Source organism: Oreochromis niloticus, linkage group LG9, assembly GCF_001858045.2.
Source record: "Oreochromis niloticus isolate F11D_XX linkage group LG9, O_niloticus_UMD_NMBU, whole genome shotgun sequence".
Lineage (NCBI taxonomy): Eukaryota > Metazoa > Chordata > Actinopteri > Cichliformes > Cichlidae > Oreochromis > Oreochromis niloticus.
In genome coordinates, this window is record NC_031974.2 from 25,760,840 (window position 1) to 25,774,138 (window position 13,299).

Here is a 13,299-nt window from a genome sequence, read left to right on the forward strand (position 1 = left end):
GCTGTGTGCTGTTAATCATATGCACTTGATTAAGCTTAGCAGTTTGGTGGTCTGGAGTGTTCACCAGAATCTCCCCGGGAATGGACCACCCAGCAAATTCACTATAAGGTCAAAGTGTGCAGTTTGCAGAGAAACTGCAAAAAACCCAAGCTCTACATCTGAGACCTCAGTTAGCATGTTAAATGTTAAAGTTCATGACAGTGGCATTAGAAAGAAGGCTGAAGTACGGTAGTATGGCTTGTTTGGAAGGGTTGCAAGCTGTACAAATCACAAGACCTCTGGAACAATGACAGATGAGACCAAGGTGGAGGTATTTGGCCCAAATGTGCAGTGCCACAGTCAAGAAACCAAACACATCAGCTCAAATACCTTATGCCAGCTGTCAAGCACAGTGGTGGAGGTGTGATGATTAGGGCTTGTTTTGCAGACACAAGGTCTGGGAACCTTGCAGTTGCCATGCCAACCGTGACTACTCAGTGTACCAAAACATTCTAGAATCAGATGTGAGGCCATCTGTCCAACAGCTGAAGCTTGGTCCAAATTGGGTCATGCAACAGGAAAATGATCCCAAGCACAGCAGCAACTACAACAGAATGGCTGAAAAAGGAAAAAAATCAAAGTGTTGCAATGGCCCAGTCTGAAACCAGACCTAAACCTGACCGAAATGCTGTGGGGGGTCATACAGAGAATTATTGATAGTCACTGCTGCTGCTACGAGCAACTGCTGCTACGATTCAGTTGTTACGAGCAACTGAATCATGCGGCGTATGCAGTTTTTCACAGGTTTGCAGAGTGTTATGAAAACTTTCTTTTTACGACTGTATTCTTACTCATCAGATAGAAAAAAAAAAAAAGGATAAAAATGCTTTAATGATACTGTAGAATGAGATTGTAACCTCATTCTCAGCAGTTATAAATTCAGCTTTATTTTGTAAGAGTGCTGTAAAATAGGAATATCTGCTGCTCCTTTTCATTTAGGTAGCTGTGGTTTTCACAGAAATCTGTGCTGTGCTTGGCACCACACTGAAAAGCCACGGAATATCTTGGTATATCTATTGTTAAAGTACTATTAATGACTTTGGTGAAGGGGCTAAAAATAATTCAGGAGAGGCAAGGATACATAGACCAGCGGGGGAGAAACCCCTCAAGTAAATTGCACCCAGCATGTAACATCTATATGCAAAGAATTATACTCTAACATTCAACCCCACTCACTGCAGTCTTTACATCCTTTTCTGTATAAGCCCAGTTTTCCCCCCCAACTGAATGAAATAAAGTATATTCCCTGGAGTTAAGTGTTATTGTGTGCACATGCTTCTCAAATAGGCATCATAGTGAAATACAGCAGGCTGATCACAACCAGGGGTAAATAAGCAGCACATACTGAGACATTTAAATATGAAGGCAGGTAAGTGTCTTTCATCCAGCCCATGGCAAATAAAAGACATTTTAGGTTTCCATTCATATACTCCAAATGAAAGTAAATTAGTGTAAGATGGTACTTTATTGGTTTCAAGAGATGGAATTGCACCAGCCCAGAGTCTTAGTTGAATGAACATATCCTTGATTTAAAGCATTTCACATGTACAGTAGATCTTCTCCAAAATCATCTTACACAAACTGTTGAGACATTCAGTTCACTGTTGTTTAGAATCCGGTTTTTAATATTTAAATGAACTATAAAAAGCACATTAAAACATCTTAGTTACAAAAATGGGTCACCGAAAGGGATTCTCATTGCATTCACAGAAGGATCTGAACAGTGGATCTCTAACAGTTAATGTATTTCTCTCTTTAAAAAATCCCCACCCAAATATATATAAACTTAATTGCTTAACCAAGGTATATACAGGGCATGGCAACCTTGCATCTTAAAGGTTATCAAGAAAGTTTGAGGTATACAACCAAAATGAAAGCCTGTCAGAAAATGGAAAAAAAACCAAACAAACAAAAGAAAAATAGAATTAAATAAAAGAAGATGAATGCCATGATTGCTTCCTACTAGCACAGGATCACAACATTAGTGGGAGATGTTGTCATATACGTGCGGGTGTAATACTTCCAGTTGTTTCACCTACGGTCACAAGGGCAAAACAGCAAGTAACCTCAAGCTTTGGACTGTCAATATATACAAAGGGCATACAGTCTAATTTAGCAATAGAGAACTGTTTGAATGCTCACTTTTATTTTCTTCATGACATGTACACAGTAAGTGTTGGAACAAAAAGACAGAATTATAAATTGACTTGACTTAATGATGCCTTTAACTTACACTGTATGTCTTTAAACCAGCGTTGAAATGAAAGAGCCACAAGTGAAATCTGATACACATGCAAGTTTTGAAAGTGGATTTAGAAATAAAAGTTTTGTACAAAATAATAATTACAGTATTTTATAATTAGCAAAATACACCTTCTTTTGTAGCACCTCTTTTATACTTTGTGTGTGTTTTGAACAAGCACCATTGTTATTGTTGTTTTCATACAGCACCTGGAGAATCCAGAGAGGAGACGCGTGTCACCCCCCTTACGTCGCCCGACCTCCTCTCTCGGTTACCTCCGATTCACCCTCCTCTGGCACACGAGTCGATTGTCCTTCACCTTTGCTCCGTGATGTGGTTAAGTCATGTGGTTCGAGCCCCACAAGGGCAACAAGTATTTTCCTGGGTTACACATACATACATGGAAAGACATGTTTGCTACACCATCTCTTATTCAAAACTTGCATGTGGCTTGGAAAAGGGTGGGGGGCTAAAAATGGGGTTTGGTAGTACCCAGAATGTCTCAACTTGACTTTCTTTGCTGGCCCCATCAAGTCCTTTTTTTGTTTGTTTTTTTATTTTTTTTAATTTGACTTTTTCATTTGTATTTAGCCAAGGAAGCAGACAGGCCCAACTTCAAACCCAAACTTCTGGTTCGGATCCCCAAAGTCAGTCAACATGACATCGATAATTGGAACCTGATCAATTTTGGGAGTATTAATCTCCATCACAGTCTTTCCGTAGCCCTTCCTCGTCTGCAACAAGAGAGAGAGGAACACATTAAAAACAAACAAGCAGTCAGATGAGAAATGATCAGAAAAATAAACCGGGTCCTTCTGCTGTGTGCTCAAACTGTAAGCTCATCATAAAGCCATTTCATTTATATCTTACAGAAAAAAGCTACTGGAAAAACTCTGCTGTTTGGAGGAAGATGTTACCAGCTGATACCTTTCATTGCATGAGTAATTAAAGTAGTAATTAAAGGTGTCAGCAACTCAATTTTTTATCCATTCTCTGATACGTTCTCATTTTTCATATTGTATGAAAGTTTGGAATCCGTTGAATGATTTAAATTGTGATTTAGATCATTCAACTGTGGATGTAAAAGCCCAACAAATCGAAGCATTGGAACCATGTCAAACTGCATTGTCTCTTTTAAGTAAATGAAATAAATGAATAAAATAGCTCTGTTCAATGAATGTGAATTAGATAACAAACAGAGATTGCAGCCATTCAAAGCAGGAATGTTCTTTATCTTTAATTTAATACACCACAATAAACATCCTTATTTTTTTAGGCGGTTAAGCTTACCTCGCATCCATCTGAGATGGCCTTGATGAAAGGGTTGTTTTCGTAAGACATCTCCTCATCGTTGGCGCCCAAGAAACGCAGGGCCTTGTTGTAGCTGTCGCTAGAGGCGTCGTACCACGCCACAGACTGGTGGCAGCTGTAGGTGAAGTTTTGCCTGGCTGAGGCTGTCAGTAGTCTGAGGAAGGTCATTTGTACCATGTTTATTGCGTTCCCATCTGCGTCGACATAGGAAAACTGGACAGAGATGAACAGAGAGAGAAAGAGCAGCAATTACCAAAAGTTTGTGAAATAAATATAAATAAATTTGATGACTGATACCTGATCTTATTTAACAAGAGCAAAATGTTCTGTCTCTCAATGCAAGATGGTACAAACTATGTGGAAAACAGTGCAAAATAACTTCAGAGATACTTAAATACTTGAAGTTTAAAACTCATGTGGATAGTAATGTGTTTTTTCTAAGAGAACAAGAGCATCCGTACACATGTGCAGACTTGCACACAAAATATGAAGCGTATATGAAGGTATAAACTTTTTCCTGCAGCAAACAGTCACAGAGCTATTTGCATAGAGGAGAAATGGTAGAAAATGGTTTACAGTAGACACTGTGTTGTTCTCTTGGAAAGCTTCTAGAGAAACAAGACCTTTAGACACGACACAGTTCTGACAGATACTTTGTGTAACTCTTGTCTGAACATGTGCATTAAAAGCACTCACTGTCCAATGTCAGGAAATGCACCGCGCTTTCAATACCTCAAAGTTGTGTCATGTTCTGTCACAGCCAGACTTTATGCTGTTGTGGAATACACCATGACACCAGTTTGACGGAGCGGGACAAACCTGTTTCTTTCATTGGTGAATACAGTAAATAGCTGACATTTACAGAGTGATTTTCACTGTCCAGGGACAGAGTGAGGACAGCTGGAATGCTAACATCCTGAAGAATTCTCCTCAGCTTCACTCTGATGTTTTAGTGATACTTTGTTCTGTATCTCTTCACTGTATATTGCAGTGAATAGATAGGAGAAAACTAAAAGAAGAAAGAAGAGAAATAACAATTTAACACAAACCAGTGACACACTCCGGAGTCTGATCAACCCTGGCAGGGGCTCCTTGGATGAGGTGTCTAGTGATAATGGCCGAAAAACCAGATGAGTCCACTACTGACGATGTGTCCCAAATTTTAATAAGATAATCTAGATCAGATCTCTAATCCCTAAACCTAACCAAAAAATGGCAGATTAGCTTGGGTAAAAGACCGAAAGTTAAGGCACACAACGATGTGTGCTGCTGGTAAAGTTTCTGGGCTGCTTTTCCTCATAACAGCCATCCTTCAAGATTCTCTCCATTTAAAGCAATGCATTATCAGGGACTGTAATATCTTGTCCTCTTACTGAATGAATTAGTCTGGTTATAGAAATGTTTCAACAATAACCATTGTATGGGTGGTGTTACTGTCTGAGCAAGTTTTTGAAGTTCAATGAAAAACTTCAGTGTATGCACCCATAAAAAGCAAATCTATACCTGCTTTAAATGTGGCTGCTATCACTCTCAAGGTCATCTTCTTGTAAAGCAGTGCAGTGCTTCCAGCGCCTCTGTTATATTTACATTACTCACTAAAAGTCCCATTTTGACTCCTTGACTTTTTGCATTTGTGATATCATCTTAACCTCAGGTTTGGCAGAGATCAACTTCTGTGTCAAACTGACCGAACCTTATGTTGCAGTTCAGGCCTTCAAGTCAGGAGAAAGTGCCTCAGGTCAGTTGTCTCTTTCTTTCTTTCTTTCTTTGGTTTTTTAACAATCACAAGGTTGCACACTGTGAATCTTGCCCAAAGGGAAAAACTGGTAGCATGTTTTTGCATTTTTTTATTGAAGTTTTTGCTAAAACAACACAATCATGGGACACCACCTGGAATATTTGCCAGATTGTTTCACAGTCCTGTTTTGACACACTGGAGGAGATCCAGCAATTAGGACAAATGAAGACTTCCAAGTGAAAATGGGACTTTGATGGAGTGACTGAAATCTAGCAGGACTGTTCAAAGAGACAATTTTGAAAGAGTTTGTAGCCAAATTCAAACTAAGTTTGCTGAATCATGTTGTTGAATCAACATCTGACTAAATATGTTTCGGTTAAAGTTAGATCTCTAAGAGATGGATGAGAGATGAAAAAAAAAAAACTTACTATTTTACCACGCTTAAATTCACTAAACCATGAACCTGGGACTTCTTTGGGCCATGAAGATATTCTGACCTTTGGAAAATAAAAAGACAAAGTTTATTAATATTTTAAATTATCACAGGCATAATATGTGAACGTTTCTGTTGTATACAGCACTGCCTCGAGCGTAGCATCAAAGTTTATCATCCGGGAAAGAAGATAAAACTGTTATTTTTATATCTCTGAAAGAACATTTTCACAAACTTCTCGGGTTGAATCATTGTGTAGTGTTTGCCTCTCGGTGGTGTTTGAGTTGTTTGCACAAAATCTGATCTGAACAGGTTTCTACCTGCAGCAGATCAAACGGGTTCTTATAACAATGGCAGCCTTGTGATGTGCCTTCTGTTGCTTCATTGTCTTAGCATAATGGCTTTAATAGTAATTTAGAAAGGATGATTAACAATAGCCAGTTTGAAATAATTCGTAAAAACCTAAGTTACTTACTCCACTGGACTTCTTATCTGGATGGATGCAGGTTTCGCCTCCGGCAGTGAAGTTACAGTAGACTTTGAAGGAATCCCCTGAGCAGCCTTGATTCGGGTCAATCCAGTACTCACCTGAAGAGAACCAAGAACAGCCAAATTTTCTCTTCAACTTACATCGACAGAAAATTGCAGAAAGCTCCATTTCAAACGTTAGTGTGCTTGATTTCTTTACCTTAAGTAAAAATTTGCTGCTCATTTTCATGGCTCACGCACAGCTGGATTAAATGATGTTTTTATGCCTGAGCCAAGGTACATTTTATTCCTCAAAGGAAGTAAAGCAGTAATAATAAACCTACTGCGCAGCAACAGCTATGACTATCAGCTTTGCAAGCAGATAATCCCACATTGTACTGAGAGGACAGAGGGCCTAATATTCATGCATTAATTATAAGGCACAGGGCACAAAGTTTCAAAAAGGAGATATACAAAGAACTATCAAACAAACATTAATGCTCACTAATGAATTTAATTCTTTCAGAGCAGGTCTGCCAATCACTGTTATCAGCCGGTTTTATTTTTTTCAATAGACAATCCATTTGTCGCAATAATGGCTGTTAGGATGAGCAATAGTATCTGAAAACATGAGGAGAATCTCTGGTGTCTGCTTCTCTGTGCTGATACATATCCCTCTGAAACATGCCAACAACATGGGTGTGTTTTCCTTTTATGCTGAAGTCTTGCAGGGCTTAAACTTACCATCAGCAAACTCTGGGTGGCAGAGCTGGAGATCTTTACATGTCCTGGCGGGGTTGTTTTGGGTGCCCATGGGGTATTTCATGCGTTCAATGTCTTGCTTGAGGTTGTTGAGGGAGCCAAAAATGTCCTCCATACCCTCGCCATAATCCATGATGGTACCATCTGACTGGATGTCACTGGAGCGCTTGGTCTTCTTTGGTGACTGAATTGGCAGGGGCTGGATAGCTTCACCTGGTGGGCCCTGCAAGGTGTTTTAGATTTCATACAATATGAAAATATACAACAGAATTTGTACAGTGGTAGTGTGACAACGTTAAGGTAATGGAAACAATGGAAACAGTAGTTTAAAAGACTCACAGGAGGACCAGGAGGACCAATTGTACCAGTGTCTCCTTTTGGACCAGCAGGACCCTTTAAAGTATACAAACATGTTATTAAAGCTCCATTTAAAGTAAATGCTTATTGTTGCAGCAGCAATGCATCATTAGAAACATGGGCTTGTACTCACACTTGAACCCTTGGATCCTTTGGGACCTTGAGGACCCTGTATGACAAAGAACACAGTACAGCAATTTAGCAAAGTCATTCTGTTACGACATTAATATATAAGTAGAATAAGTAACAAACATACGGGCAAACCAGGGGGGCCTGGGGGACCAAGAGGACCTGTGGCTCCAGCGATACCCTGTTATGTGATGAGATCAGAGTAGAAGGTACATATATTTGAAAGAAAACAAAACAACAACAAAAAACATTGCAGGATACAGAATTACTGTCAAGCTTGAATAATTGGTGACATAAAAAAATACGATAAGAGAACCAGTGACGTTCAAAGAAAACTATCAAAAGTGGCCAAACACTGCACTTGTGACAGGGCTGTTGCTTCTCAGACCTTAAAGTAAACATACTAATCTGAATAAAAATGTTTACATTCTTCAGCTTTGATAAAAGGAGGCAGTACGGTTTCACAAGGATAGATTTCTAACCAGTGCGCCACCTTAAATCACTAAATGAAGGCAGGCTGAAGACTACAGCAGGAAAGAGTAACATATTCAGTGATCCTGCAGTGTGTGTATGTTTTTTTAATGGATGAAGGCTGTCATGTCCTCCTTTCAGTGCTGCTTCTTATTTAAGTGGAAAAGCCAGAAAAAAAGAAGTCTGATTTTTAATGATGTGGCTCAGAATGAAAGCAGTTTTTCACATCACAGTGTGATATTATAACAGCAGGTGTCACACACACATAGAAACTGACCGCAGTGTTAATGAGTCGTCAAAGAATATCTATACTAGTGTTGATGCTCATATACTTTAGCTGCTTGTTTCCATGATGATGATATTCTAGATCCTAACGCAGTGTCAACTAAAGAGTTTGGTTTAAACACCTCACAGCCATAATTATACAGTTTTCTCTACACATTTTAAGCAATTTGCATCAGTAATCCAATGAGACAAATGTTTTGGATACAGCAAGAGAAGAGATGTGCAGTGCATTGTAGAGCTCTAGTAAAAAGCTGTAGTCAAAAACAAGTGACCGTGGCAAGATCTGTGGCCACAGTAGAAGGGCAAATGGGCTAAAAATGGCAAGAGGTGCAGGGCAAGTGGCCTGTGGACCAGTGTGGGAATAGAGTCATCAATCACTTACACTGTCGCCCTTGCCACCAGGAGAACCTTGAGGCCCGGGCAAACCTCGGTCTCCCTTCTCTCCTTGCTCGCCAGGGGGTCCAATCAGACCAATCAAACCTGGGTGACCCTGCAGGATGAAAACAAACGTCCCTTTGTGAACTCTACCATAAAAATTATTTCATATGTGGCTGACAAAGGTGAAGCTATTTTTTTTATCCACAAAAATGAAATGCACATGGGAGGCTGCGAAGGGTGAAGTTTCATTACAGTACAAATCCTCAGGGATTAAAACTGGAATGCCTTTCTTACAGCACACACCAAAGAACTTCTCTGAAAATCAAACATAAGCCAGGCCAATTCACAACACCAGTACATGATTACTTCAAAACCGGTGAGTTCTAACCAGGCCCGCTAAATTGACAACATGCAACACGGTGCCTAAACTGTGCACTTTTAAACTGCTCACTCCCAAGCCGACCCTGTCAGTGGGTGGGAGGCAATTTAGCTTAGTAATGTGTGCTGTCTGAATATCCTCTGCAGTTATATTTCATCAGCAAATTTGACAGTGTTTAGTTTAGACAGATTTACAGTGATACATCACATTCAACTGCATATTCAATCACTTTAAAGCATTTTCTCTTACAGAAAGTATGACAAAACTCATTTTGGTTCATTTTAATGTAAGGGTATAGCTGTCTTCTTAATTAAATCTGTTGCTTTTGATAATTTCCAAAAGGCATGGAAGCTGGGTAGAAGTTGTAGTCTTGACTCACTTCTCCTCTCTCTAATTATAGGGTTATCTTCTATATCAAAGATGAGAAATGAAACCAGTCTGCAATCAGACGAAGAAGAAAGTGCTACGCTCACCTTTTCACCTTTAGAACCTGGGTCACCTTTCAGGCCAGGAAGACCGGGAGGACCCTGAAGAACAATAACTGAAGTTAAAAATCAATTTTCACAGAGACGAATAAAAAAAACAAAAGAACTCATGACAGTACAAGCAAAACTGTAAAGTTACAAGACTTGAATTTAAAAAAAAAAAGATGAGGCAATAAAGAGAAAGAAAGGGAAGACAGAGTAAGAGAGAACTTGGAGTGTCAAAATGAGAGGGAACAAAAGAAGCAACTCGAAAATCACACGTTTCACAGAAAGGGAAGCAAAGAAACAACACAAAAAATGAAAACACATTCATTTGAGACATTATTTAAGGGGATAGGCTATGGTTTTGTTAAACAGCCAAATCTGGAACAAGTCTAATGTGAGTTAACTTCTGCAAGTCTGGAAGCAAGAAAAAACTGTTTCAAAAACATCCCCCTTCCAACAACACCAGCTCTAGTTAGACAGATAAATGCCAAGAGTAGAAGGCAGGAGAGTGTAGGGGATGCCATGCATACTAACCATAGGACCTGGTGGGCCATCTTGTCCTGGGGAGCCGGGCATTCCTTGTTCACCCTGTGAAAAGCCATTCAATTGTAGTGAGCATTATAGGCTGCTGTATTTTCTCTGGTCTGTCATTGATTTTCTGTGCCCAGCATGATGATTAATAGCCCAAACAGGGAAGAAAAGTGTGCTGGAATAAACAAGCGAAACTAAAGTATAAGCCAAATGGGAGTATTGATTATTCCATGAAGTCTATCATCATGCCTTAGCTGTAGGTTTAAAAAAAAAAAATGTGTGTGCACTGTGAGTGTGAGTCTTAGTTTAAGTATGCGTATCTCTCTGGAGCGGAGTATATCGTGTGAACAGGAAGGCATCATTACTGAAGCTTCAACTTACAACAGGGCCAGGGATTCCACGCAGACCCTCTGGACCAGGTTTTCCTGGAGGTCCCTGGGGGCCAACTGGTCCTGTTTTACCTGCTGGACCCTCCACACCTGACTCACCCTGTATGTGGACATACAAATGATCTAATGGCATAACTTAAGCAAAGTTTTGCAGAGTTGAGCAAATGCAAAGTCCAAAGTGTTCAGTCATTGAGGAAATTTAGGAAAGTCCTGGAGCCTACAAGCAATAAAACAAACAAATAAATCAATATGCACACAGTTTTTAGTAAGCATAGCCTGCAAGCACTCACCACAGATTAATGACAAAACCAGTGGTATATAGCTGGTTATTCATAAAAGTCTTAATGTGTAATAGCAGCATGTAATATAATGGGATAGATTAAAAAATGTGTGTGGTATCTGAGATCTGCAACACACACACAACCTTTGATAGCTTATTAATTATTTTTCTGAAGTGAGTCAGCACTACAGACTAATTTCAACTGCAGGCTGCTTTGAGTTTTAAATTATGCTGAGATAGTATCTCGTCTTTAGACTGGGTAAATGGGGGCCAGTAAAAAATTCATATATAAATAAATGAATAAAATTAAAAAAGATCCTGAGTTTTCAGAGTTGTGTTCCTGTTGCTTTACACAGGGTTGAGAATGGGCCCAATAGATGGTAGTTACTCTGGCCATGTTTTAATCAAGAGCTCGTGAGAACATAAAGTCCTCATGTTCTACAGCTGAATACTGACAAGCTGTAATCTGAAACACAGCATTATGCAAACAGAGCACATGGAAATAAGCTATCATGTCTGAGCTGCGAGGCACTTACAGATTAAAGGCTTATTGCAAAGCTGTCAGAACAACTTTACTGAATTTATTATGACCACTGTGTATGACATCTGCAGTGTTTTCGATCAGGAATCAGATAGTCAAGGCCAAATCTCTGTTTTAAGAACGCTGTAGAGTGTCATTCATTAACAGTGATTATCAAACATGTAAGTGCAACACTACTGGCATAAAAAAAATAAAATTATTTTCTTCAGGTTTACATTCACATCCTCCCTGTTATCCATAAACAGAGAGGCATCTTGTTGCAAGCAGCAGCTGGTGTTAAATGATTTTGCCTATGCACAAAGCAGCAGAGCATGTGTGTACATTTAGACAATGATGAAACAAAGAAATTGGCTTGCAACAAGTGCAAACTCGAGAGGAATTTCAGCGAGCTCAGATTTGCACAAAAAAGAAAAACACATGATAACTGAAGAATACCTGAGGGCTATACGTAAATAGCCTTGACTTCCTTTGTAGGCCTCGAAATTAAGCCACAGAACAATGGGAGAAACAAGTGAATCTCGTTTTTACTCAAATAGACCGTGTTCATAAATTTCCATCTAATCTGCGATGGAAATTAAATGACTTCAGCGCTTTTTTTGCGATTTTAATTCCACAATGTGGGCGCAGTGAGGGAGGAGGAAGTCCGAGGGACTTGCTGAGACGGCTCTACTTTGCAAAGGAAGAATTGATTTTCCTACCTTAGCGCCCTTCTCTCCTTGCCTGCCCTCTGCACCAGCAGCCCCCGGAGGTCCCTGAGGAGGATGATAGTACACTGCTTCAGCATTCCAACATAACATCAGCACAAGCCAACTGTACAAGAAGACTGCACAAACACATACAGTGAATGAACATCAGAGTTATTCACAGACTAAGTTGTTACTCTGTCTGTTGGTTCATTTTTTCAAATTACATACGACGCTGCATCATGCACACTTTGGTCTCAAAAGGGGAATCGCTGGAGATTTTTGTTAGTTGTCTTTCTAATTAAATACTTGGTGGATGTTTTCTTCAAACAGGGTGGATCTTTCTCTATCATCCAGTGTGAACTGCAACAGGTCTATTATGCAAAGACTTATCTGAATGACTCTCCTGTGTCTGCCTACAATACTTTGCAATCAGCCATGTAAAAAAAAAAAATCACATTTAAGAAAAACAGGCGTCTTCGGTCAGAGCCAGCAGTTGTTGGGTCGTCTTATCTTTCTGGTCAGGCTCTTTGAGACCCACAATGATTTCTTTCAACTCCACCTCCAGTCTCCCTCTTCAAATCCACTCTCCATCCAAATTCCACTCTGATCTGGCCGACTGCAGCCTGAGTGCTATTGACTGAGAGCCTATAATGTGAGCTTGCCTCCTGTCTTGGCGCTTTCATCTTCTCCTGATGTGCACCTCTTACTGGTGATGAAGAGGCAGGCTCTTGATCAGCACAAAGAACCATTTCAGTAGTGGCACAATATACAGCAGCTAGAGTCAATATGTAGGTGTATGTCAAGGTTGCTAAAGCACCTTGTCATGTGCCCCGTGTTTAGGATAGAGATTATTAGTGTTCCAGTAAAAAAAAAAAAGAAAAAAGAAAGAAAAGCTGTGACCTGTACCCAAATAAAAAGAATTAAAGCCAGACAGGGTTAATAAGTTTTCCCACCTCTCTTTTTTCAGGAAGCATAGGTGAATAAATTTCCAGCATTAACGCATTAGAAGAATAAATGAAGCTAAATTTGTGGACAGGCTCAACTGACTAATTAAGAATCACAGGCTGAAGCAGACAACGATTTAGGGACGGCTGCAGATTTTTAAAAGGCCAAATGCAGAGAAAATACAAAAAAGTGTTAGGAGGAGTTATGTATGAGCGACCGGGCATGGACTACCAAGGATCTGCGTGGGGGGAAAAATGGCCCTTATCTTTAACTATAATCCCTAGGCCATTAAGGTGCAGCATATGCTGATACCATGCTAAAGACTCAGAATGTAAATTTGACTGGGACATTAGAAAAGCAATCAACCCTGGTTTATAAATGCACGACATGTTTTTTTATCCCATTGGACCGAAGCCCAGTGCTTTTCTTTGAAATGCAGTGAGGCACTCAAGATTGTAACTTTTC

The 13,299-nt window shown here is 39.7% G+C and overlaps 1 protein-coding gene and 1 long non-coding RNA gene across 2 annotated transcripts in view; one reads left to right on the forward strand and one right to left on the reverse strand.

Annotated features, from left to right (window-relative positions):
* Positions 1–13,299, forward strand: part of LOC112847867 (uncharacterized) — a 45,737-nt gene that overhangs the window by 26,831 nt on the left and 5,607 nt on the right. The gene's annotated exons all lie outside the window — the stretch shown is intronic.
* Positions 1,486–13,299, reverse strand: part of col11a1a (collagen, type XI, alpha 1a) — a 71,612-nt gene continuing 59,798 nt past the window's right edge. The window contains 13 exon segments of the mRNA XM_005461396.4: positions 1,486–3,015; positions 3,572–3,805; positions 5,759–5,827; positions 6,239–6,351; positions 6,976–7,216; positions 7,333–7,386; positions 7,484–7,519; positions 7,607–7,660; positions 8,618–8,725; positions 9,466–9,519; positions 9,997–10,050; positions 10,375–10,482; positions 11,902–11,955. Coding sequence (XP_005461453.1) covers positions 2,869–3,015; positions 3,572–3,805; positions 5,759–5,827; positions 6,239–6,351; positions 6,976–7,216; positions 7,333–7,386; positions 7,484–7,519; positions 7,607–7,660; positions 8,618–8,725; positions 9,466–9,519; positions 9,997–10,050; positions 10,375–10,482; positions 11,902–11,955 — 1,326 coding nt within the window. The 3' untranslated portion in view covers positions 1,486–2,868.